This window comes from Dipodomys merriami, unplaced genomic scaffold (genome assembly GCF_024711535.1).
Source record: "Dipodomys merriami isolate MVZ:Mamm:240054 unplaced genomic scaffold, mDipMer1.0.p SCAF_102, whole genome shotgun sequence".
NCBI lineage: Eukaryota > Metazoa > Chordata > Mammalia > Rodentia > Heteromyidae > Dipodomys > Dipodomys merriami.
In genome coordinates, this window is record NW_027202294.1 from 3,804,605 (window position 1) to 3,832,088 (window position 27,484).

Below are 27,484 nucleotides of genomic sequence, written 5' to 3' on the forward strand. Positions count from 1 at the left end.
TTCTGCACTCCCTCCTACTCTGGGAGAAGAGAGATAAGGTTGTCTAGCGTTTTGACCAGTTCTGTCCAGAACAACTTCTTGGGTGCCCAAACCCAGGATTAGCCTGTGGTAGGAAGCAGGCTGGAAAGCTCCTTGGGCTATAGAGGGACTGCTATGGTTTGGGTCATCTTTCCCAGAGCCCTATTTCATAAACAAGTTCCCCCTGAACTGCTTCCTTCTGAGAACGGAACCAATAAGTCAAGCATCACAAGCAGCAAGCTCTTAGTTCTGAGCAAAAGGTATTAGTGGAAGGTTTATGTGTATGATTTACTAATCCTTTGCAGATTAGCCTCAGTCAAGTCAGGCTATTTAGGCCATCAATGAAGCAAGGCTCAGGGACAAAGATGGTATCTAGCCAAGGTAGAGGGAGGAGAGAGAGTGGAGATTATATTTTCCACCCCACCCGACCCATAGAGTCCCCAGAATAAGCTCAGGGCCTGGGGAAAAGGGCACATATCACAATGGCTACAATAAATTAAAGGTCAAGGTGTTGAGAGTCCTACTGGCAACACTTTTGATTTTAGGAAGTTTCCTTATTGAAGGGGGATATCCAAAGGCCCAAATCATCCCTATTTGGAACCAAGTAAGTGAAACAAAAGGGCTCACCTTTTTACCTGTGGCCAGTCTTGGAGGTAAAGAGCAGGTGTGTGTATTTACCCCAATCTTGGCTCAGAGGAACAAACCTCCTTTGAGGAAAGCTCTTTTAGTTCAAGTTGGTTGGTAAGAGAAGGGAGAAAGATAGGAAATGGGAAGTGGCACTGTGGCTCCAAGTGGTAAAGCACTAGCCTTGAGCAAAAGAGCTCAGAGACAGCACCCAGGCCCTGAGTTCAAGCCCCACAACTGACCAAAATAAACGAAAGATAGGAAATGATAAGTAATCAATCTCCCCTTACAGTTTCCAAGACCTCTTGCTGGGGGGGGGGTGGGAGGGGGGAAGGTGTATCTGAGGTACACATGCCACTTAGATGTGTAGATACTTGTTTAAAAAGGTCACTGTCCCTTGCCAGTCCCAGGTGGCTTACACCTGTAAGCCTAGCTACTCAGGAGGCTGAGATCTGATGATTCCATTTCAAAGTCAGCCCAGGTAGGTAAATCCTTGAGACTCTTATCTCCAATTATCTACCAGAAAACCAGAAGTGGTGGTGTGGCTCAAAGTGGTAGAGCACAAAAAGCTCAGGAACAGTGCCCAGGCCCAGAGTTCAAGCCCCACGACCAATTTAAAAAAAAAAAAAAAAAAGGAAAGAGAGAAAGGTCATAAACTGGGCACTGGTAGCTCAAGCCTGTTATCCTAGCTGCTAAGGAGGCTGAGATCTGAGGATCGCAGTTCAAAGCCAGCCTAGGCTGGAAAGTCCTTGAGCCTCTTTTCTCTAACCACCAGAAAATCGGAAGTGGCACTGCGGCTCAAGTGGTAGAGTGCTACCCTTGAGCTGAAGAGCTCAGGACCAGCACCCAGGCCCAGAGTTCAAGCCCCATGACTGACCAGAAGAAAAAAAAAAAAAAGGTCGCTGCCCCACCAGTAACATCCACTAATGACATAGGTCATAAGAAGGAACAGCACAGTTGGTGTTCACTAAGTAAGAGCTCTATGGTTCTCTCTTCCACCATAATCACCTCTGCCTGCGGCTTGCTCCATCTCAGATTAGTTTCCTCATGGCTTCTTTACAGGGAAAGAGGAAAGAGACAGCATTAGGAATTCCCGAGAGGGCTCTGCAGGAGGAAATGAAGCTATAGGGAAGAGCTGCAAGCAGACAGGGCGAGGGGGGAAGAGAATGGCTATGGCTTTACCTGGGCACTGCTTGTCTGGGAAGGGTTTTTGCGGGTCCCAAGGCTTGGTCGGCTAGATCAGGCATTAGGGCAGCTAGAATGGGGGTGGAGGGAGCAGGGGAGAAGGAATGCCTATTTTCCTTTTAGTCCAAAAAAAAGATCAATAGCGCTGGATCTTAGGAACAGTTCTCAGACCTAAGTGTGGGTAGCAAAGACCATGCAGAGCCCGCTGTGGGCTCTGGCAGAGGAATCTAGGAAACTGAAAAGCGGCAAGCTCCGGGGAGACTGACGTTTCTGCCTCTCAGGAATTCTGGGTTGGGAACGCGAGGCTCCCCTTCCCTACGTTCCTCTATTACTGGGGTCTCTCAAAGAAGCCAAGGACCAACAGGGGACCCGAGGCAGGAGAGACCCTTAGGGGTTTCTCCCGGGCTTGTGCACAGCGCCTCCCCGCGGCCGCTCCGCGCGGCTGCAAAAGTACTTGGTGACCCGCCGGCGGCACTGCTCGCAGCGCACGGCGCAGCACCAGTGGAACTTGCAGTTGCAGCTGGACACCGTCTCGGCGCGGCGCTCCTCCACCGCCAGGCCGCAGTCCCCACACAGCCGGCGGCAGCTGCGGCGCTCCCAGCGGCCCAGCGCTCGCCCGCGCCGCAGGCACTCGCGGCCCTCGGTGCCCAGGAGCCCCAGGGTCTTGTTCTCCAGGCAGTAGTCCGGGGAGTCCTCCAGGTGCACCAGCTCGCGGGTGGAGATGGAGCGGAAGGTGTCGGCGATAGCGCCGCGGCCCGCCGCGCTGTTGCCCGCCCCCTGCAGCAGGTCCACCTTGAGGGCGGCGTGGTACTTCTCCTTCAGGTGCGCGCCCACCTCGCGGAACTCGGGCAGCTGCAGCCAGCACGTCTGCGTGGTGCAGCTGCCGGACACACCGTGGCATTTACACGTGCGTTTCATGGTGCCCTTCACTGCCTGGGGGGAGAGCTGAACGTAAGAGGCCCGGCCCCCAGCCCGTGCCGGGCGCCACTCCAGCTAGCGCAAGGAGTTAGTTGCCCGCGCCTGCCACAGGCTGCCACAGACCCATGCCGGGGCCTGCAGGACTCACCTTGCGGCCAGCTTCATTGTTGTGCAGATTCATGGCTGCCCTGGCATCCTGTCCGGTCTCCAGGGCATCGACAAACTGCTTGGAAATGGCCTCTCCAAAGCCCACGTTGTCACTGCAGCCCCCCCAAAGCCAGCCTTGGCCTCCTGGAAAAGGACAGGGAAGGTCATTGAGCAGGCAAGGAGCTTTCTGAGCCACTGTTTATAAATAGGTTGGGGTGGTGGTGTTTGGTTTAGGAAAGGTGGATTTGTTTCAGTCTAGAAGATTCGTTGTGGGTTTCTTTTTTCTTTCCTTTTTTTTTTTTTTTTTTGCCATCTTTGGGGTACCACTTTCAGTCTCAGTCAATCCCCTGCTAAATTATGCAGGGAGTTGCCACATGGAATTCTCCTATTTAGTGGGAAGAGAATGCACGTGTGCAGCCTGTGATTGAGGTCTGGCAGGGACAACATAGTGGGGGAAAGGGAAGAATCGTGCTGGAGGAGGACAAGGGGCACAAGTGAATCATGTGAAACAAAATTGAAAGGACACAGAGGATTGGAGAAGCAGTGCAGGTGAGTGAGAAGTACACCGGGACAGGCAACATGGAAGGAAGTTCCCTGTGCTGGAAAGGAAGATTGTGTCTGCAAGACATGGTGTTCCAATGTTGTTGTTGTTGTCATTATTATTATTACTATTATTACTATTTTGGAGCTGGGAAGGTGGCTTAGTGGTAGAGTGCTTGCCTGGCATGCATGAGGCGCTGGGTTCGATTCCTCAGCACCACATAAGCAGAAAAAGTCAGAAGTGGCATTATGGCTCAAGTGGTAGAGCACTAGCCTTGAGCTGAAGAGCTGAGGGACAGTACCTTGGCCCACAGTACAGGCCCCACAACTGACAGAAAAAAAAAAAAAAAGATTATTATTTTGCCAGTCCTGGGGCTTGAACTTAGTGCCTGGGTGCTGTCCCTGAGCTTCTTTGGTTCAAGGCTAGCACTCTACCACTTGACCCACAACTCCACTTCCAGCGTTTTTTGTGTATGTGGTACTGAACCCAGGGCTTCATGCATGCTAGGCAAGTAGTCTACCATTGAGCCAACTTCCCAGCCCCTCTACTGTTGTTATTAAATAAAGAAAGCACTCAATGGGAGAAGAGGACCACCCTGTGGGGCTTGGGCTCAAATAGATTCACTAATTGTCACCATGATTTTCCTTATATTTAGAAGATTATAGCATTAACTCAGCAAGTTCTTCATTCTGTAAGTGAACTTTCTGGGCTGGACTACCCACCCATCCTACATCTGTACTCACCCAGTTGCCCATTCCGAGAGTCATCACAGCCACAGTTGTCAAAATCTCCAAGGCTGCAGTTTCTTGTTAGGGTGTACATGACTCCAGCAGAGCTGATGGCATGCACAAATGCTGTCTCCCGATTCGCTAACAGGAACCCAAAATCCAGAGTTAGAGGAAGGGATGGCCCCCAAGAAATTCCAGTCAGGTTATCTTCCTTTGAAGGCCATTGTTACACTTGCCTTTCCTAGTCCATCCTATTTCCTCTACTTCATAATGTACTTTTCCCTCCTTCACAGTCGGCTCTACCCCTAACTTCAGCCCCCCCCCTTTTTTTTTTAGTCGTGGGTCTTGACCTCTGGGCCTGGGCGCTGTCCCTCAGCATTTCATCTCAAGGGCAGTGCTCTACCACTTGAGCCACAGCGCCACATGATTTTCTGGTGGTTAAATTGGAGATAAGAGTTTCATAGACTTTCCTGCCTGAGCTGGCTTTGAACCGCAATCCTCAGATCTTCTCCTCTTTAGTAGCTAGGATCATAGGCATGAGCCACCGGCGCCCAGCCTCAGATCGCACATTTTATGACTAGACTATTGTTGACATTATTATTGCTGTTGTTGACTGACATTGTTATTATTGTTGTTGATTATAAGGGATTTTGGTGGGAGTTTGAGAAAGAAGTGTGGAAAGTCATGGTTGTGAAGCCAGATGGTAAAGAACCCATCCCTGCTTCCTCCTGGAATACTAGATTGTAACGGACATGCATAGCTAGTCTCACAAAGACCTCTCATGGGCAGTTCTTCCAGTTATTGATATGGTTACTATTCTTCTCTGGAAATCTGTTCTCAGTCCTAGTTTCCATTTGTCCAGTTCCTCTCTGTTCAGCTTGCTGAAGAAAAGAGCTAAAAAAAACCCTATGAGTAATTATGAATTATGACTCTGACCTATCTCCTGACATCACTTATATTGTGAGGGAAACCATAGCCAACTGTGTGAACAAGGATGCTATTTATAGGACCGAGGTGAGAGCAGATTCATTCGTTGAACAGTGAGGATGATTTGGAAGAAAGAACAAAATTCCATAGGTAGGAAAAGAGAAGATGGAAAAGAAAAGAGATCCCAGAAGAGGGAGATTTCCTGAGAAAGGAGACCAAGTGACAATTAAGTATATGGAGAAGAAAGTGGGGCATCCTTTAGGCTCCAAACTGTGACCAGTGGGGTCCAGGATGCTGAGACCAGGCTTTCCTTACCGCTGCGGAGTCCACCATGGCTGGACAGCTGCAAAGCTCTCTCAGGACAGTTCCAGCGATCCCAGGCAAACTGGTATTTGCATTCTTCAATACCACTCTGGGCACCAGCTGCCACACTACTAGAGTAGATAAGATAAGCCTAGAGGAACAGAGAGTCAAATTTAGCCTGAACTTAGGAAGTATTTTCCCCCAAACTGGCCACACAACCTCTCTTCCTGCCTACTCACCCATCCCTCCAAAATAATGGTTGAGTAAGTCCTTTATACAAATGGTCTCATTTAATATTACAAGTGATCTTGTGAAATAGGGGCCATTGTATAGATTGGGAAGTTGAGAAAGGGAAGGTGAAGTACTCAGCAAATGGCAGAACTAGGAATGAAAGTCAGTTTTATCAGACTCTAGTTCCCACTAGTCTTTATTTATTGTAGCAAACTGCCTCTCTAAATGAGCTGCAGCTCATGAAGTTTCAGCCCTTCTCCTTCCATTGCCCACTTGGAAGAAAACACTTTGGATCTGGAAATCCTCTTTCATGCAGGATTGTGTCAAGCTCTTTCTTCATTGGAATTGCCTGGGAAATGCATCCCTCCAATGCATGGAGAAGGATGTATGACTTTGCAGCCTGACACAGCAGGGCTGGTGACTTCTGTTCCTTGAAAGTATGGCCTATAAAGTCAGAGTAAATACCCTTTAGTCTTACCTGGGCTCTGGCATTAATTGGCCCTGTGTTTTGAAGCATGGTCCTAACTCTCTCTGTGCCTTAGGTTTTCTATGTATAACATCTACTACAGAATTATAAAAGATGTGGCTATAATGAAAAGAAATTGATAGCTGTCAGGTTAAAAATCAGTAATGTTGAATTACTCAAAGAAGTTTTCCCTTACCTTTGGGCCTGTCATCAGGAAATTGTTCACAGACCTAAAAGAAAAAAATACTAGTGTACAGTGGAGAGACAACAGCTTGTTTCTCCCTCCAAGAATTGGAAGAATTATGCCATCAAGTATCATTGATAGGAAGAAAGGGAAGCTAGTTTTACTAAGGAAATATCTATGTATAACGACTTAATAAAGATAACTAAGCAAAAAAGAATATGAATAAAGGTAGTATAGTTTTGGACTTTGAAAATAAATTATAATTTCTAGTGCCATAAAAATAGAAAATAATGTTTGATTATTATTTTGTATAGGGTGGGGAAAGAGAGCTGGCATTGTCATGATTGTATAGCACACACTGTCATGATTGTATAGCACATACCGTCATGATTGTATAGCACACACTGTCATGATTGTATAGCACACACTGTCATGATTGTATACCACACACTACTCTTGGTGTTTTACTTGTTAGTATTGCTAAATACTTCCTGTCTCAAGACTTATTGTCTCTATTTTGCAAATAGTGAATCTTTTAAAATATAATTTTGTTGTTATTATTAAGGAGCTGTACAGAGGGGTTACTATTTCACAAGTTAGTTAGTCTTTTTCTTTGGACAATGTTACCCTTCCTTTGTTGCAAATAGTGAATCTTGAACTCAAAAATAAAGTTAAACATATGTTCAAGGTCACTGAGCTTTGGATCCAGGTTTCTCTGGCTCCATGGGACTTTATTTTTTGTATGTTTTTTATTGTAAAAATACTGTACCGAGGGGTTACAGTTACATGAGCAAGGTAATGAGTACATTTCCTATCGAGCATTGTTGTCTCCTCTGTTTTTCCCCTACCATCCCATCCATGGGACTTTAAAAGGATATTTTTCTACCTAGGAGGAACTGAACAGTGAGATGGCTATCTTAAAAATCCAACTCTGGAAAAGTTGTTTTTTTTTTTCCTTTTATAACTAAAAATGAATTTTCCACACGACTCCACAGTTGCACTCTTGGGTATTCATCCCAAGGAAACAACTTCTTTTACTCGGGCCTTTGTTCCCTAGTGGCCATTCTGCTTTATGCATAAAAGTCCCAAATTGGCAACTACTCCAATGTCCTTTTAAGGGTAAATGGTTTAAAAAAAATTATGGCATTGCTTAGCATGCTCAAGGGCCCTGGGTCAATCCCCAGCACTGCATCAACAAAATGAAACACAATATTCCAACAACAAAAACAAAATCCTAAACCAGTGGCACAACTATACCATCAACAAAAAACAGAAAGGAATGGATTATTAATAAACACAACAACTCAAGGAAACCAGAATGATTAAAGTCAACCTCAAAAGGATACATTCTATATGAGTCATTTATGTAACAATAGTGAAATAATGCAATTATAGGACTGAGAATGGATTAGCAGTTGCTGGGGTATTAGAATGAGCAGATAGAAGTGGCTACAAAGATTAACATGAAGCCCAGTACTGGTAGCTCACACTTGTAATCCTACCTACTTAGGGGGCTGAGATCTGAGGACCACAGTTTGAAGCAGCTGGGCAGGAAAGTCTATCTCCAATTAACCAGTAAAAAGCCAGAAGTGGAGATGTGGCTCAAGTGGTAGAACATCAGGATTGAGCAAAAAAGCCAAGTGAGAACACAAGGCCCTGAGTTAAGTCCTAGAACTAGCAAACACAAAAAGAGAGGAACATGGGGTGATGATAAGGTTCAGTGTCTTAACTGTGGTAGTTATACCGGAGCACATACATGGCAAAACTACATCAACATACACACATGCCCTTATATAGGAATACATGCATCCAGAAATTTAGGTAGAAATATGAAGTGTGAATAAGCTCTAAAGATTTTGTACAACAGTTGTAAAATGTTAACACTAGAGGAGGTTGTGGAAAGGATGCATGAGGCTCCCTTGAAAGTCTCTTTGCAGGGGCTGGGAAGGTGGCTCAGTGGTAGAGTGCTTGCCTTGCATGCATGAGGCCCTGGGTTCGATTCCTCAGCACCACTTAAGCAAAAAAGAATAAAAGCCAGGAGTGGTGCTGTGGCTCAAGTGGTAGAGTACTAACCTTGAGCTGAAGAGCTGAAGGACAGCGCCCAGGCCCAGAGTTCAGGCCCCACGACTGGACCCCCCCCCCCAAAAAAAGAAAGTTTCTTTGCAGCTTTTGAAAATCTATAGTTATAAAAATTCAAAGTTACACTTATTTTTATACACACACATATATACATATGTACACATACATGTATCTATGTACATATATGTGTGATCGGCAATGGTGGAGTTTTGGAGAATGACTTCAGAATGGGAATTTCAAATTAATCAAAATAAGTTATTTTTCCATTATAAGAAAGTAAACTGGGGGGCTGAAAGGTGGCTCAGTGGTAGAGTGCTTGCCTTGCATGCATGAGGCCCTGGGTTCGATTCCTCAGCACCACAGCTGTGGCTCAAGTGGTAGAGCGCTAGCCTTGAGCTGAAGAGCTGAGGGATAGTGCCCAGACCCAGAGTTCAGGCCCCACGACCGGACCTCCCCCTCCCCCAAAAAAAAGAAAAAAAAGAAAGAAAGTAACCTGGGAATCATTATGGGCTGTTCTGTGTAGGTTGTACCCTTGGAATTCTGAAGGCTGATAAGATACTGAAATGTCACTAGAAAGGGGAGTGAAGATAAAGAAGACTGAGTTTAATCAGTTCTTTTGTTAGAGGTCAAATGGCTTACTTGATCTCTCTTCAGGTAACACACACATACCTACAAAATAACTAGCTCTCCAGAAACAATATTAACAAACTAGAGGCTTCTATTTAAGAAGATGGAAAAGGGGGCGGGGAGGGAGGATGGGAAGGGATGGGAAGGGGAAACAAAGGAGGAGGCTACAATGCTTGATAAGAAATGTACTCATTATCTTGCCCATGTAATTGTAACTCCTCTGTACAGTATTTTCACAATAAAAAAAAGAGTCTGGAAGAAAAAAGTTATGGAAAATCATAGAAGACTACAGAAGCCAGAAAAACAAAGCCCTGCCTTTTAAAGCTTGGTGGACAGAGCCAAATCACCTGAAAAAAAAATACTCTAAAGTGTGGTCATGCCAGCAAAACACAGAAAGAAGTTCAAAACTACTAAATTGTCTTCTCATAATTGACATAGCTCTGATGAGTTTGGAGGTGGATTTCTTATCCTTAAAGACTGGTGTATCAGCTGCATACACACATGAACACATATCTAGATGTGTACATAAAATGATGAACTCTCAATAACAGTACGTATTCAGACTCAGAAAGGCAATCTTTATTTATTTATTTTTTTTTGGTCGGTCATGGAGCCTGAATTCTGGGCCTGGGAGCTGTCCCTCAGCTCTTCAGCTCAAGGCTAGCACTCTACCACTTGAGCCACAGTGCCACTTCTGGATTTTTCTGTTTATGTGGTGCTGAGGAATCGAACCCAGGGCCTCATGCATGCAAGGCAAGCACTACCACTGAGCCACCTTCCCAGCCCCAAGAAGGGCAATCTTTATGTCAGGAAAATCCTTGAAACATTTGAACATTACCAGGTCAGATACAGATTAATTCCCCATCACCATTAGTGTAGACATTGTTGGGAAAGAAAGCAGAACAACAAACACAACTTGAGTGACAAAAGACAAAGCTTTGTCATAGGCCTGGGTAAAGATTCTCCCAGGAGATGATTCTACCTTGGCACAAGGGAGTGAAAGGCAGAAGCTCTAGAGGTATCTCCTTGTCTAGGAGTTCCTGTTACATATAAAGATTTGTATGATATCCTGGTCTAGCCAAGTGGATTAATTAATCAAATTGAATTAAGTGCTTTTCATGGAACAAAACTGTAAGTCTTTTTTTTTTTTTTTTTTGTCGATTGTGGAGCTTGAACTTAGGACCTGGGTGCTGTCCCTGAGCCTTTTCTGCTCAAAGCTATTGCTCACCACTTGAACCACAGCCTCACTTTGGTTTTCTGCTGGTTAATTGGAGATGAGAGTCTCATGGACTTTCTTGCCCGGCTATCTCTGAACTGTGATCCTTAGATTTTAGCCTCCTTAGTATCTATGCTAAGAGTCTAGGGCTCATTTGGATATTTCTATGACTTGTGTTATTGTTAATCCTTGAGATACTTGAAGACATATTTGAATCACAGGGCCAGTTTACTTATATTCAAAATATCCAGCTTTAAGAAAGACCATGGTTGGGCACTGTGGCTCATTCGTATAATCCTAGATGTTTGGGATGGTAAGATTACAACCACTGTTCAAGGCCAACTCAGGCAAAAATGTTTAGGAGACTCATTCTTCTTGAGGCTTTCCTTCATTATTCTATTTAATATTGTCAACTCCAAGAGCTGGGGGATTACCTCAGTTGTAAAACATTTGCCTAGTGTGCTTGAGTCTCTGGGTTCAATCCCCACTATTGCAAAAGAAAAGAAAAAAAAGTAACTTTCTCCCTCCCATCCTCTGCTTTGTGTTTATGGCACTTTTAAAGTACACTTTAGGTTATAGCTATTTATTTGTTTACAATTTGTTTCCTCCCAGTAGACTGTACTCTCTAATAAAGCAGACTTTTTAAATTTGGTTTGTGTTATACCAATAGTGATTTGAATATTACTTGGGGATTATAGGCATCTAATAACCATTTGTTGAATGAGAGAGTGAAATAAGTCAACAGAAGCAGCAAGAAATATCATCCGAGAGGGCTAGATGGATGACAGGAGGAAAGGAAGGCTCACCTCATTTTATAAAAATGGTTTTAAGTGCCATAATTATGTGATCACTCCCAAATCTTTATGTATCTTCACCTCTATCTTGAGATCTAGAATTATATTTCTACACAAACACTAAATTTCCCTACAGAGAATGGTTCAGCTTGTAAAGAGTGTACATCTAGTATATTCGCTCCTAGCTACACTGATTTTTGATGATGGAACCACTAATTTCCCAAGTTTCTTCTGATAAGCTCTCATTCTCCAATCAGTTACAAAGACTGTGGGGAGGATGCCAGTATTATATTTGTTTACACATTGGTTCATCTTTTCTGTTCACCATTACATCCTTACTTCTGACCTCTGATCTAAGCCACTGTAGAAGTACCACTGACTGATTTATATCTTAGAATCTTTACCTAATTCCAACCCTGCCAAGAGTCTGCAGCTAGATCCGTCTTCTAAAATAGCCTGACTCTGGTGTTTTTCAACTTTTGGCACTCTACTCCCTCCATAATCTATCCTGCATGTCTTTCCAGTTTCATCCATCCCGAAAGATACCTATTTGTCCATAGACTACATACTATAGTCAAGATGAGCCAGTTACTATTCCTGTGTATTCATGAATGCATGCTGCTATGCCTTTGTACATGCTGTTCTCTAAAGCCTACCTATCCTTAGCATTTACAATCAATGGTGCTTGGATATCTGAATATCCACGTGCAAAAAAAATGAAGGTGGATCCTTACCTCCCACTTTATATGAAAATTAGCTCAAAATGAATCATTGATCTAAATGACAGGAGGAAAGGAAGCTAAAGAGCTGAAACTACAGAACTCTTAGAACAATGCATACAGTTTTGTGACCTAGGATTAAGCAATGGTTTTCAGAGGTACCAAATGCATAAGCAACCAAAAAACAACAACAACAACACATAAAACAAAAAAGAAAAAATGAGATTCTTTAAAATTAGAAACGTTTGTGCTTAAAAAAATACCATTAAGGGGCTTGGAAGATGGCTCAGTGGTAAAGCACTTGCCTTGCATGCCTGAGGCCCTGGGTTCCATTCCTCAGCACCACATAAGCAAAAAGAAAAAAGCCGGAAGTGGCACTGTGGCTCAAGTGGTAGAGTGCTAGCCTTGAGCTGAATTGCTGAGGGACAGTGCCCAGGCCCAGAGTTCAGGCCCCACGACCGCAACCCCCCCCAAAAAAAGAATCCAGATAAATCCCTTGAAAAAATACCATTAAGGGGCTGGGAAGGTGGCTCAGTGGTAGAGTGCTTGCCTTGCATGCATGAGGCCCTGGGTTCGATTCCTCAGCACCCCATAAAAAAGAAAAAAGAAAAAAGCCGGGAGTGGCGCTGTGGCTTGAGCTGAAGAGCTAGCCTTGAGCTGAAGAGTTGAGGGACAGCACCCAGGCCCAGAGTTCAGGTCCCATGACCAGAACACCCCCCCCCCCAAATACCATTAAGAAAGTGAAAAGACAGGCTGGTGTCAGTGACTCACACCTGTAATACTAGATACCCAGGATGCTGAGATCTGAGGATCACAGTTTGAAGCCAGCCCAGGCAGGAAAGTCCATGAGACTCTTATCTTGAATTCACCACCAGAAAACTAGAAGTGGTGCTGTGGCTCAGAGTGGTAGAGGATTAGACTTGAGCAAAAAAGATCAGAGATAGCACCCAGGCCCCGATTTCAAGTCCCACAACTGGAAAAAAAACAAAACAAAATAAAAGACAGTGAAAAGACAATACACAGAAATGAAGAAAATATTTTCAAAGCATATATTTGATAAGAAATAATTAACTAGAGTGGAGAACTACTAAAGCAGAATAAAATAAACAACCTCGTTTAAAATGTTTAAAGGAAGCCAGGCACTGGTGGCTCATGCCTGTAATCCTAGCTATTAGGAGGCTGAGATCTGAGGATTGCTGTTAAAAGCCAGCCCAGGCAGGAAAGTCCATCAGACTCTTATCCCACTTAGCCACAAAAAGCCAGAAGTAGAGCTATGGCTTAAGTGGTAGAGAGCACCAGCCTTGTTTAAAAAAGCTCAAGCCCAGAGTTCAAGCCTCAGGATCAGCAAAAAAATACATAAATAAAAATAAAAAAAATGTTCAAAGGAATTGAGTAGGTATCTTCCTAAAGAAGACATATAAATGGCCAATAAGCAGGTCATTCGTTATCATGGAATCACAAGTGAAAATACAACAAGAATTCATACCTACTAACAGAGTTAAAATTAAAAACACAAGGGCTAATTAGAATGTGGCGAAATTAGAATTCCTCATACATTGTTGGCAAAGGTTGTAAAAAATGCAGGCAGTTTTAAAAGTGGTCTGACAATTTCTCAAAAGGTTAAATATAGGGATGGAGGTACAGTTCAAGTAGTAAGTAGTGCTTACTTAGTAAGTTTAAGCCCTCAGTTCCAACCTCAAGACCACACAAAGATAAAAGATTAAAGATAGAGCTACTGTATGACCCAGAAATTCTACTAGTATACATACAAAATTATATACATTATATAGAAGTATTACTTATAATAGTACCAAAGCAAAATAGCCCAAATGTCTTTCAATTGATGAATGGATAAACAAAATGTAGTCTATTAATAATGGAAAATTATTGGGCCATAAAAATGAAGTACTGATATATACAACCTAGAGGAGCATCACTTTAAGTGTAAGAATTCGGACCCAAAAGGCCATATGGTATGTGATCTCTCCATAGGAAATATCCACAATAGAAATTTGGTAGAGACTGAAAGTAGATTAGCAGCTGTCAGAGCTAAGGGGAAGGCCAGGGAAATGACTACTAATGGGCAGAGGTTTCTTTGGGGGATATAAAAATGTCTAAAATCAGTTGTGGGGAGGGTTAAACAAACATATAAATTTCTTAAAAATATCGATTCCTGTTCTTTAAAGGGATTAAATTTTATAGTAGGTGGGTTTGATAAAAAAGCCAGTATTTAATTTTTTCACTTATTCTTGAGTAAATATCTAATTCAAAAGTCACAATCGCTATCCCCAAAGTCTCACAGTAAGTTACTTATTTGTTGAGATCAGTGCCTTTAACAAAGTCACTCCAACCCACAATGCTATGCAGAATGCCAGTGTGCTTCATGGTAATTAGGAATGAGTGGTAAATAACATGGTAGTGTTTTTTATATTGTCAAGTAAATATTTTAGCATTTTTTATCCTTTGGTTAGTATTATAAACACACACAGACACACACACAGACACACACACAGACACACACAGACACACACACACACACACACACACACACACACTCCATGTCACACAGTAACAACCAACATAGGACTTCCAGGACTCATGTCCTTACAAGGGCTTATTCACAATGACTCATAGTAACTATTATACTCTTTGTTGGGAGTCTAGTCTGTGCTAAGTCTAAGTGTCACATGTTTGAGGCTCATGGAACTCTCACAACAACCATCTCAGGTAGGAAAGATTCTATCTTGCATTTTCATGGATGAAAAAAGGAGCATGGAGTGGGAAGCCAGCATCACATGCTCACCGAGTGATCGTCCTAGGCCATCTGCTGGCTCTGCTCTCCTGCCCCCAGATTCCTCATGGCCCTAGCTCTCCTGCTGATCCAGGACTCGGGCTTAGTGAATACTTCTTGGAGTCTTAATGACGTTCACTCACACTTATAAGGAAGCCTAGATAGTTATCACATCATCTCTGCTATATTTTATTCTTTTGTTCTTCCAACCCGTCCTTCTAGAAGTCTCCATGTCCACAGGAAAACTATCTACCTGGCAAGGGCTCTGCTTTATCTGGGGACATCACTTTCCCTGAGTGTATTTTCTAGGAACTGATATTACTCACATTGAACAAAGAAATGGGAGAGGGGAATGACACTGGATGGAAGGACAAGAATGGGAAATACAGAAAATCTCTAGTTTTTGTCCAATTTCTCTGTAAACCTAAAACTACTTTAAAAATGTCCATTCATTTCAGTGGTGGGGGGGAAGAGTGGGGACAAATTTCCTTTAGCCCCAGACTTGTTTTCCTGGTAGGTATCAAGGCTGTCATTTGTGCAAAGGGCCTTCCAGAGTTTTGCTATCAAATTATGTTAGCAATGTTAGCAATTCTCTCCTAGTAACCTTCCAAGTGCTTCATTGGACTGAGAGGCCATTAACAAAGTCAAGTGACCTGCTGGTTTCTGGGCCTCTTCAGGTCTCTTCCTTTAGAGCAAATGTGCTCTTGGGAAGATTCCACATTTGCTCATTTCAATCAACTTCTGGTACCTGCAGTCCAATCAATTCCTCTTGATATGCCCAGATATGCTAAATCCAAGTGCTAGCCCAGCTCAGAGTCCCTCCAAAGGATGATCCTTTCAAAGAGTACCATGGTTTTGCAAGGAACAATTAGAAGATGAATCCTAGTACTTGTGAGATTAAGTCAGGAGGATTGAGAATTCAAGGCTGGCCTGGGCTACACAAAGAGTCTCTTTCAAAAAAACAAGATCTAAGTCAAGTATGTCTAGGCTTGCCTATAGCTACTCAGGAGCAGGAGGTAAGAGGATTGCAGCCCAAGGCCAGCCTTGGCAAAAGTACAAGATCCTGTCTGAACAAACAAACAAACAAAAACTAAAAGCAAGATTGAAGTGGCAAAATACTCAAGCAAAAGACTGATTTCAATTTCCAGTACTGTCAAAAAAGGAACAACAACAAAAAAAGTAGAAATGGAGTTTCTAGTGTTCTGTTGCTGCTGTTCCTGACTTTCCCACCTTTCCAGTCCTACACTGATTCTTTGGAGAAGCACCTGAGAATTTGCTAAAAAATTTTTTTGAGAATTTGCTAATTTGAAAGAAAGATTCACAGGTTCCTTATAACCTAGGGAGCTGGCAATCTCCATTGACTCCAAAGCAAACCCATGCACTCAGGCATGGCAGACAAATGGGATAATAACTCAACAAGACTCTGATGCTTTAGCCTTGCTGAAGTTCCCAGATGCCTGGGAGGTGACTCTGGTGCCAGCCTAGCCCCCAGATATGCCCCAGGACTTACTGTGAGTGGAGCAATGCATGAGCAAGAGCCACTCTCCACCAATTCCCATAGGCTGTCAGGCGGCAGGCAGCCTGGACAGTGCCTGTCCAGGACATGACTAAACCTTTTTCCTGCTCTGCTCCTAGCCCTAGTGTCTCTTGCTGTAGGGAGCTTTGAACAAGCTGTTCTCAGTCCAGAAAGAGCAGTGCACACTGGAGTTAATGAGAATCCCCTGGAGACCATATTTCCCATGAAGGTTCCCAGATCAAAACCCCAGAGAGTTTTCATCAGTGGCAGTGACAGGGAGGAGGGGAAGTGGAAGACAAGAATCTGTGCTACACTTCCTTGAGATGCCAGCCTTGCTGGCCCATCCTCAGATTCCACTTGGAAAGCACAGGTCTGGAGGGAGGACCAAGGAGGAGAAGGAGGAGCCTACAGGCAATCAATACTTATGGAATTATTTGAGAGACACAAAGGATTTCTCCAGTCTTTTGGAAAAGCTTCTCCACTGCCACAGTGACAACCTGGGGAATGTTCTCTCATTTGTGAAGGACACAACTCCTGGCTTGGCAGCTCTCATATTTCTATCTGGACACTGCCCAGTGAGGAGCTGTCTCTATCCGCCTATACTCAGCATCCAAAGTTGGTTGAGATTGCTCTCCTTTGCAGGATAAAGTGGCTCCTTAGCCATCATGGCTGACATAAGGCCATCTTCCCCACACTAGAACAATCTTATATTAGGGGGTAGAAGAGGCAACCAAAGTTTGAGTCTATCCAGGGGTCATCTGCCCTCTGACCCCTGCATTCACTCTTCTACCTCTGGAGTCTTTAATGCTGCAGCTATTTATTTACGTCTCAGGACCATCTCTGTATGCTGTCACTAGTACTGAAGTGAGTGATGCCTTATTTCACAGTCTGGTCTATATTTTGTCCTATACACTTTGAATCCCACCTCCCTAAGTTAGTTTATCAGCAATAAGAACTTGGAAGAACAATTAGATCTCTCCTCTCTTCTCCCTGCCCCTTCCCTTCTCTTCTCTCTCCTCTCCTCTCCTCTCCTCTCCCTTTTTTTCTCCTCCCTTTTTATTTGCATGTTTTATTTTTTATTAACATTCATTACTCAGATATATACACACACATACACTAATAGTTAAAATCCTTCTTTATTGCCCTGGAGGATTCAGAGATGATTACAATTTCCCATTCTTTGTTTTAGCACAAAACTTTTTGAAATAAGTTTCTTTTTATATTTGGTGGTACTGAGGTTGGAACTCAAGGCCTATCCCTCTAAGCCGGTGCTCTGCCACTTGACCCACGCCCACAGCCCAATTTCCCATTCTTTGGCCATTGTATCTAATAGTGGATGGGGGCTTAAGCCACTGTCCAGTTACTTTCAGCTATTTCTCCTTATTTTGTGCTAGTTTTCCCCAAACTTACAAATTATAGGAGATAGTTTTATCACATCATTTTGTGATAGCAGCCATGAGTGAATAGTGCCTTTCTGTAGCACAGATAGGTACTGGGCCAGGAGTGTCAATCACAAGCTCTATTCATACTTATTCCTTTGCACAACCAGGACCTTATTATCAGCCATTCTGGAGACAGGAACTTGGATCCAAGAGAAGGATTTTTCAAGATGGGCAAAACAGTAAAAAAAAGCAAACAAACAACAAAACAGAACTGTATGAACAGGTAGCCTGTACTTCTCTAAAAAGAATACTCCTTATGTTAACTGTGGAAATTAAATGTATATTAAGATCCCATATTTTCTCAGTTTCAGTCTTTACCAAGTAATCATTGGTAAGAGCCAATGAGTAGCCCCAGGACCACTGTGTGACAGGCACTCTGCAAATCTACAAACCAATGTCAGGCTGATTCCTTCCCTAACAAATCTCAGGTTTTCCCCTGGAAGGGGAAACTCCATGTCATCTGTACTCCCGGATATTTTAGAGAGCCACAGGCTGTCTTTCCTTGTCCCCATTTCCTCCTTTGTGTATTGCAGCAAGCTCTGATGAGAAACACTAGGCTACAGAAAAGCCCTCAGCACTTGGCATTTCAATGAGGACTCTAAGAGACCCAGGGCTGTTTTCTGCCCTCTCCCTGGTCTCCAAGTAAAAGCTGCTGAGGAGCAGACCAGGCCACTGTCCCCAAAAGGCTGGCATTGCAGTAGCTCCTTGCATAGTCATTGTGGAGGCAGAGTTTTGTCTTGTTTCCTGATCTAGTCACCCTGGTCCCTGTGGTCTAGACTTTTAAACATATTCATGTTTGTTGGTTGCTGGTGGCTCACCCCTGTAATCCTAGCTACTTAGGAGGCTGAGATCTGAGGATTGCAGTTCAAAGCCAACCAGGGCAGAAAAGTCTCCAATTAACCACTCAAAAACAGGAAGTAGTGCTGTGGCTTAAGTGGTAGAGTGCTAGCCTTGAGAAACAAGAGGTTCAGGGACAGTGCCCAGGCCCTGAGTTCAAGCCCCACAACAGACAGAAAAAAAAAAAATTCATGTTCTCCCTTAAACTGCTAGATGGAAAACTGACTATTTCAATGTCAAGAAGGTTTGTTATATGGTAACCCTAGGAATTATCTTGTAAAACACAAGTGAAACATTCAAGCTAGCAAAATCAGCAGATTTGGGTACTTTAGTACCATTTTGTCTATCCAGTGAAGTAAATCCAGGTAGTTAGTAAACAATTTCTAACCTCAATCTGCCCCAACCATAAATTTCTTTTGTCCTTGCTAACCAGCCACTGCTTAAGCAGAAATACATTCAAACCTACATTTGAATGACTTATCTCTTTTTGCTGATACTTTGGATTTTTTTCCCCAAAGGCAATCACATCTGTACAATGCTCCCCCAGACGCATTTTACTTACTGGCCTAGATCGCAGGCTCACGAGAGGAGATTCCATTTTCTTTTCCTCTTCTTCCCAATTTGAACAGTTTGGAAAGTTTAGACTATGAGAAAAATATGTGAGTGAAAATGCAACAGAAAGTATAAAGGAAACATGATTAGTCAGTAAGTGATAATGGGTGAAGTTAAGTTGTAGGGGTTCATTATATATCTGTTCTGTTGTTGTTGTTGTTTAGAAAAGGAAAACTTCCATAATGTAAAATTTTAAATTTAAAACTAAACAATGGTCTTAAAGCAATAATCAATATGAAATCTGGGATAAAGGGAAAGAAATAACAAGCAGGGTAATGAAGACCATCTATTGGTGTGCCATTAGTTATCCTGGATGTTAGTATGGAGCAAAGTCTTCAGAATCTGACAGGGTAAATGTGCAGAGCCTGAATATAAGAGAAGGACAGAGATTTAGAGCAGTCAAAGGTAATCACCGTTTGGAATAAAGGGAAGATCGGTGTGAAGATAGAATTTCACACACAGAGTTGATAGAAAGACAGGACTAGGGACTTCTTAAGACGTTTGGTTGGGGAAGTGGCGCTGTGGCTCAAGCGGTAGAGTGCTCGCCTTGAGCTGAAGTGTGTAGGGACAGCACCCAAGCCCAGAGTTCAAGCCCCACAACCGATTAAAAAAAAAAAAAGAACTTTGGTTGGGACAGAGGATACTGTCCTATTCAAAACCATGCATGTGAGCAGGTCAGATAATGAGAAGTTTCAGCGACCCCCTTATGGTATAAATTTCCCTTGGCCCAGAGAAAACTCTAGCCTAAGAAGCACACAGAGAAATGATATGATCAATAACAAGGGATTACAATAAAGATTGAAAAAAAACAAACCATAAAAGTTAGACCCATAATAAGACTGCAAAGTCTGTCCACAGTGGATGCTATTTCTTTCAAGAGGCCCTCGGAGTCCAGGTATATTTCAAATGGGAGGCAATGGGGAATGCTATTGATGGGAACCAAGCTCACAGTTTCCCCCAGCTGTTAACCCAGCTTGATCTTTTACTTGGTAAGAAAAACCTGCTTTCTGAAAAATAAGGACTTAGCCCAAGAAAATTGTCCTGACCTCACTCTCAAGTGCGTATGATTTCTCCTCTGTGTTCCTGACAGAAATAGTAAAGAGTCCTTGGAGCCTAGGAAAAAGGAATTTTATTAGTAGTCTTGAGAGAAAACAGCATTACCAGATATACAGCAGCATTTTCACCAATTGTCCAATTGGGAAAAAGAAAAACTAATCTCTTCCCATAAAAGAAAAAGGGTTTGGATGAAAACTCCTTTGCCCTCTGATCATATAAAACAATATTTATCTAAATGGGCTCCAGGAAATGGGGAAGGGGAGAGAACTTCCTTCTCAGTCCTTCTTATGCTCTCTTTACCTCAATGTAAGTCATAAAATGGAGATCCTCTTTGTATCATATTTACACACACACACATACACACACACACACACACACACACACAATGAGATACACTTCACAGTATCTTCCTCATTGCTTACACAGTTTGGTACCATACGGAAAGCTACAATGAAGTGTCCCTTTCTAGGACCTTACAAATCTTGTTAATAGTTATTCTAATAGTAAGTTATTACTTAACATTCATCACAAGAGAAGTTGAGACTACAAAAGTAACCACAGGCTTTGGTTGCTGAAGAAACTAAGGATAAACCAGGAGCTGAAGTTCTCTGATCCTGCCTCAAAGCCCCAGACTACCTGCAGTGCACTGCTCACATTAGAGCCCCTTCACCATCCCAGGCTTTTCTTGTGTGTGTGGCGGGAGGATGCAACAGGGGTCGGGGGAGTCATATACTTTTTAAAAAATGGACCAGGGAAGCTACTCGCTGAGTGACTGTTTTATGTGCATGGTATTTTCCAGATTCCAAAGCAGGTCCTTGCCCCGTACTTTCATTTCTCTCTTTCCAGACCTCTCCAGCCTTCTGAGGAAGCGAATAGCTTCCTAATTCAACAACTGCAGTGGACCCTTCCTTCACTGAACTTGTTCTTCCTATACCTGTTACTGGGGAGACGTTCACATGACAAAACTTAATCTAACAAAAATAGAATGTATTCAATCAGTTTTAAATGTTTATATTTTATTGTTTATAATATGCATTTGAAAATAGTCTCTCATATATATATTATATGTGTGTATATAGATAGATAGATAGATAAATAGATAGATAGATAGATACATAGATAGATGGAGAACAAGAATTTAACTTGGTGAGACTATGGATATATTGACTTTCCACAATCTTTCCCACAGATTTTTGGGCTAGGATGTAACTCGGTGATAGAACACTTGACTAGCATGCCCAAGGCCTTGAGTTCAATCTCCAATACAACAAAAAACAAAACTAAAGTTAATGAAAGTTGATGAAATTTCATTATACACTGAGAAGTTACTCTAATTCACAAATGTTCATTTCTGGGCAGCATTATGGTCATCACCATCTGTTTGACTATTTTATACATTCTGTCTGTCTCTCTGTCTGTCTCTCTTTTTAAAATAAGCCATGAGGACTAAGAAAGAGAAAAGATTTTTCTCAAGCTACTACAGGATAATTCTCCTCAAAGAGTCCAAATTCTTTTTTTAAAAGATAAACTTCTTACTGATTTATCCAGTGAAACTGTGTATTGTAGGTAAATGTCATCATTATTTCCCCCTTTTCAAGCTCAGGAATTTCTGTTGATGAACTCTTTTAGACAGTAATTTTCAGGCCTACAATTGAACAGCCAAGCAGAAATAGTAAGATCTCTATTTGTTAAATGCTTTTGAGATCCTTACATAAAAGGTTGATAATGAAGTATTAAGAGAAACATCTCAAAGGCGGTGGTTGGTCAAATTTCTCTGCCTGGCACAAAGGGGCAGATGACCTTATACAAACCCTGATAGTTTCATTATAAGAATAATCAAGATTCAATGTTATATTTTAACAATCACTTTGGAAATACTACTCCAAACCAGAACCTTGTCAAAGTGTAAATGTTTTAATTCAAGTTGAGACTTATAGGAAAAAGCAATTAAAATCCAACTGAATGACATAGGAGATTTGTACATTTTCTCCTCTGCCTCTAAGCCAGCCAAAAAGAGGTTCTTAAACCCTGTTTTTAAATTAGAACTTTCTTTCACATCTCTTTTTTTCTTTTCTCTTTTTGAATCCAGACACTTGAATTTGGACAGACAAGCAACCCAGCCACCTTTCAGTGTGGCTGTGTCAGTATGGGAATGGAACGGACATGACCCCCTTCAGCAGGGAAGGGAACACACAGTAAAGGTATTTTTTATAGAACAATTCTTCACTCTGCCCTGGTGACTAGGGAAAGGAATCTCGTGTTTCTCTTTTGCTGATACTGAATCAGCTGAAGAATACCATGAACTGAACACCAGTAGAAATGCTCTGAAATAGTCTCTCTCTTTTGTCTTTTTTGTTCTCAGGAGGCATAGAGAAGAGAGATTTTTTTTCAATGTTGAAATATTCAAGGAAAATGCCAATTAAAATGGACCAATTATTTGGTGGTTCTGTATATAATTAGAAATGTTACAGATTGTTTTGTTTGCTTACTAACAGTTGTACTAAGTTGGCATACTTTAAAATCAACTCCAATAAAGACGGCCAGGCTCATTTATAAGAACGTATTCTCAATTAATGTAGGATGTTTACTTCAGCAAAGACATTTCTCTTCTAGCTCCCTGGACAGTTTATGGGCAATTGGTTCTGTATGTTGGTTAAACAGATTATCAGAGAGAGAGAGAGAGAGAGAGAGAGAGAGAGAGAGAGAGAGAGAGAATGATTATATGTGAATTGGGAAGAAACTCCAAGCACTCTAACAACACACATTTCCCACCCGTATGTCATTGAGTTCTGGCTTATTAACAATCACAAGTATTGATACTTTATGTTAGTCTCAGGAACTAAATGAAAACGAAGAGAAAATTATGTATCATTTGTACAGTGGTTTAAAGCTTGCAAAGCAATTTCACCTACAGTAATGTAATTTTTTTTAGTACTTTTTGTAAGTTGGACAAATTAAATACATTTGTAGAGTAGTTCAGATTTCTGAACATATTCCTTGAGCCAATACCAACTCAGTAGTTCAGATGAACTTTTAATGACTTGGAAACAACAATGTGAGCAGTTACTTAGAATGTTCTGAAGAAAGTGAAGTCAGTAAGTGTAAATTCAGATATTGTTGAATTTCGACTTTAGCACTCAACATCAGATCGAGTGCAATAGAACTTGCTTGAGGCACTTCTTGTCCTCAATGCGATTAGTCCTCAGGATTTAGTCCATAAGGCTATTGTCCATCTCTCCCCAAATCACTTGTAATATTTGTGCCACAGTAATTTATAAAACTAGGAGTCTCTTTTGTGTTGATTAATTTCTTTATTGATAAGGGACCTAAAGGTTTGCTGAAGTCAACCATAAACTGAGGAGGAGCTCTATTCTATAGAATTTTTTTCCCCAGGAGAGATATCAAAGCCTCTTACATTTCTGAAAAGGAAAATGAACTTTCTCTTATAAGATCTTACATATACTTACATATCCCCAATTCCAGGTAGGAGTCCAGGTTACTTACCAGGTGTGACTGAGATGGAGAACACAGGTGAGAAGAAAGATGAACACAGGAAGCCTCATAAGAAACATAATCCTCGGAATGACAGAGAGGAAATTCTGAAATATTGGGGGACAGAGAAGTAAGATGGGGCAGTATTCTCCTTGTGGTATTGGGATGGAATCCTCCTCAGAGCCCAACTTCCTTGGTGTGTAAGCGATCCCAAACAGAGTTAAGGGGAGGTGAAATGGAGCTGCCAAACGTCCAAAGAAGAGATTATCTACTTAATTAAAGTTTTTTCCCCCTCTAGGTCCTTCAGCCAATCAGAACTCAAGTGCCAGAGAAAGATTGAGTCGATCAAAAGAACACTCCAGGATCCTCCCAGACAAATGCAGAAGGGGACGAGGAGAAAGAGGACAAAGAAGGGGGGGAGGACAAGGGAGGGTGGAGGAAAAGAGACATAGTAAATCCCCTCCACATAATCGCTGCCTGGAGTCCCTTTGCTCCCTCTTCCATTTCCCCAGCCACCACACCATCCCTGCACCCATGCACACAAACACACAGACACATCCACACAGACAGCCTGGTCTCCCCAAAAGGCATTTAGAGGGCACTGTGCTTTCCTGATGGCTTCTTGTAACACTTTGAGAATGCGTTTGCATTGAGGATAGTTAACAGCAGAAAAAAACTTATACCGTGTTGGAGCCCCCTGATAGAGAAGCCTGGTGTTTCTTCCTTTTTAAGAGTTCCCATCTATTACTTATTGAGCACCTGTGATCGTCCCTCCCCACATGAGGCATTGTGGATTTAAAAACAAAACAAAACAAAGCGTGATTTCTGAACTGAAGATAATGCACAGTCTAGTAAGGTATGAACCAAAGGGTGTGGTTTGTCAAAGGATTAACTGCATTGCTACAAACTACTTATAAAGCGTATAGATCTAATTAGGTAGAAGAAGGTAGAATTTGGGTTTCAGGGAAAGGAAGAGGTTTCCGGACTAAAGTGCCCTCAAAATCTCTACCCTCTTAACTTCAGGAGACAGAACCAAGAGGGCTTCCTTCCTCACACTTCTCTAAGTGGCAGCCACAGTGTTACCCTAGGGAGTAAGGACCCCCCCCCCCCCCCCGGCAATGCTAGGCCTTCTCCCAGGGTTCTAATCTTACTTCCATTGTCCTCATCTTCCATTTTAGCATCCACATCACCTTTCTTACTGATTCTCCAGAGGTAATGGTTCATCTTTGTTCTCTTCCTGTTGCTTCAGAACTCACTGGCCAGATCTACCTTACCACTAAAGCAAAAGGTAAAGAATTAGTAAACTAATTCATGACCTAGATTATTCTGGCCAGTTGATTTAGGGATCTTGCTCTCAATATTTTGTTATTTACTTCTCCAGACTATGTCTTCATTGGGGATTTCAAACCTAACTTAGGCAATTTTGAACCCCACGCTAGGAGAGACTCTCCCCCGACCCCACCACATCTAGAAAGACAGCAGCAAATCTATTTCAGGATTTTCTTGAGAGCTTACCTTTCTTCAGAACTTACTTTATTTTACTACTTTCACACACACACACACACACACACACACACACACACACACACCACACACACACACACACACACACACACACACACACACACACACACACACACACATACACAAACACACACATTGTTGGTCGTGGGGCTTGAACTCTGGGCCTGAGCGCTGTTCCTCTGCTCTTCAGCTCAAGGCAAGCATTCTACCACTTGAGCCACAGTGCCATGTCCAGTTTTCTGGTGGTTTATTGGAGATAAGAGTCTCAGGGAGGGGCTGGGAAGGTGGCTTAGTGGTAGAGCACTTGCCTTGCATGCCTAAGGCCCTGGGTTCGATTCCTCAGCACCACATAAGCAAAAAGAAAAAAGCCGGAAGTGGTGCTGTGGCTCAAGTGGTAGAGCACTAGCCTTGAGCTGAGGAGCTGAGGGACAGCGCCCAGGCCCAGAGTCCAGGCCCCACGACTGGACCCCCCCCAAAAAAAAAAAAGAGTCTCATGGACTTTTCTGCTGAGGCTGGCTTTGAACTGTGATCCTCAGATCTCAGCCTCCTGAGTAGCTAGGATTACAGGCATAAGCTACCTGTGCCTGGCTACTTTCTTTCTTTCTTTCTTTTTTTTCGGGGCGGGGGGGTCCAGTCGTGGGGCCTGAACTCTGAGCCTGGGCGCTGTCCCTCAGCTCCTCAGCTCAAGGCTAGTGCTCTACCACTTGAGCCACAGCGCCACTTCCGGCTTTTTTCTTTTTGCTTATGTGGTGCTGAGGAATCGAACCCAGGGCCTCAGGCATGCAAGGCAAGCGCTTTACTACTGAACCACCTTCCCAGCCCATACTTTCACTTATTTATTTGACTTTACATGGTTCCTTCTTACTTTGTTAGCTCATTAAATTCATTTAAGAAAATGTTTAAAAATAGTTTGTCTAGAATTTTCAGTTACTTTCGATGAGAGAGTTGTTCAGATTTTTAGTCTGTCATATAACTAGAAGTAAAAGGTCTGGGTCAAAACTTTGTAATTTTATTATTAAATTTTTGTTCTTTTATGTATTGGCTATATGTGTTGATTATTCCCTGTATTTTACTTTATTCATTTATTTATTCTTTTTGCAAGTCCTGGGGCTTGAAGTCAGGGCCTGGGCACTGTCCCTGAGCTTTTTGCTCAAGGCTAGCACTCTACCACTTGAGTCACAGCACCACTTCTGGCTTTTTCTGTTTATGTGGTACTGAGGAATCGAACCCAGGGCTTCATACATGCTAGGCAAGCACTCTACCACTAAGCCCCATTCCCAGACCCATTTCCTTTATTTTTAAAAGACATTTTATTTTCTAGAACATTTTCAAATTTATAGAAATATACAGAGATTACATAAAGTGTTCTCATCTATCCCTCATTTAATTACTACCTATAATTAATACTTTATGTTTACACAATACAGCTTTTTTTTTTTTTTTTTTTTGTCGGTCGTGGGGCTTGAACTCTGGGCCTGAGCGCTGTCCCTCAGCTCTTCAGCTCAAGGCGAGCGCTCTACCACTTGAGCTACAGCGCCACTTCCGGTTTTCTGGTGGTTTATTGGAGATAGGAGTCTCACGGTCTCTCCTGCCCGGGCTGGCTTTGAACCGCGATCCTCAGATCTCAGCCTCCTGAGTAGCTAGGATTACAGGCGTGAGCCACCAGCGCCCGGCCACAATACAGCTTTTACAATTAACCAATCAGTAATAATATATTAATTCTTAATTTCACATGGTATTCATATATACACCGATTTTATCTAAATATCCCTTTTCTGTTTTAGGATCCTATAAAGGATATCACATTACATTTAGTAGCAATGCTATATAGGATCCTCTTGGCCATGGTAGTTTCTCAAGCTTTCCTTGTTTTTGATTACTTTGACTGTTTTTGGAAGTACTGGTTAGGTATTTGTTTGATATCCCTTAGTTTAATTGTGGTTATGCTGCAGTTATAAGTTTAGGGAGGAAGACCATAGAGGTAAAGAACCAGTTAAATCATATCATATCATATCATATCATATTGTATGCCATATCATAAAGAGTGCATACTGTCAACATGATTTATCACAGTTAGTGTAGACCTTGATCATCTGGCTGGGGCACTGATTTGTGTTCAGCCATTAGGTTATTCTTTTTCTCCTTTCTGTAATCTTTGGAAGAAAGTCCAGATGAATGGTCAAGACTTAAATACAAGACTAGACTGGGAATGTGGCTCAGTAGTAGAGTGCTTGCCTAGCATGCATGAAGCCCTGGGTTCGATTCCTCAGTACCATATACACCGAAAATGCCAGAAGTGGCACTGTGGCTCAAGTAGTAGAGTGCTAACCTTGCACTAAAAAAGAAGCTCAGAGATAGCATTCAGGCCCTGAGTTCACAAGCCCCAGGACTTGGAAAAAAAGAAAAAGAAAGAAAGAAAAGAAATACAAAATTATCCTCCACATTCTTGGGGACAGAATATCACACATAAAATTATTTAGGATTCTTCTCCATGGAAGATGTATCTA

At 42.4% G+C, this 27,484-nt stretch overlaps 1 protein-coding gene across 2 annotated transcripts in view; it reads right to left on the reverse strand.

The window, feature by feature from the left end:
• Window positions 1-977: 977 nt before the first annotated feature.
• Wnt8b (Wnt family member 8B) overlaps window positions 978-27,484 on the reverse strand; it is a 48,139-nt gene continuing 21,632 nt past the window's right edge. Inside the window, exons 2-9 of one of the 2 annotated variants that reach the window (XM_069993733.1) lie at window positions 23,466-23,560; window positions 19,952-20,018; window positions 18,856-18,937; window positions 6,285-6,318; window positions 5,404-5,542; window positions 4,177-4,302; window positions 2,894-3,036; window positions 978-2,760 (exon numbers count right to left, since the gene is read on the reverse strand). In XM_069993733.1, the coding sequence (XP_069849834.1) occupies window positions 2,215-2,760; window positions 2,894-3,036; window positions 4,177-4,302; window positions 5,404-5,542; window positions 6,285-6,299 (969 nt within the window). In that variant the 5' untranslated portion in view covers window positions 6,300-6,318; window positions 18,856-18,937; window positions 19,952-20,018; window positions 23,466-23,560 and the 3' untranslated portion in view covers window positions 978-2,214. The remainder of the gene's footprint in view (window positions 2,761-2,893; window positions 3,037-4,176; window positions 4,303-5,403; window positions 5,543-6,284; window positions 6,319-18,855; window positions 18,938-19,951; window positions 20,019-23,465; window positions 23,561-27,484) is intronic. The other variant, XM_069993739.1, reaches the window with a different exon arrangement.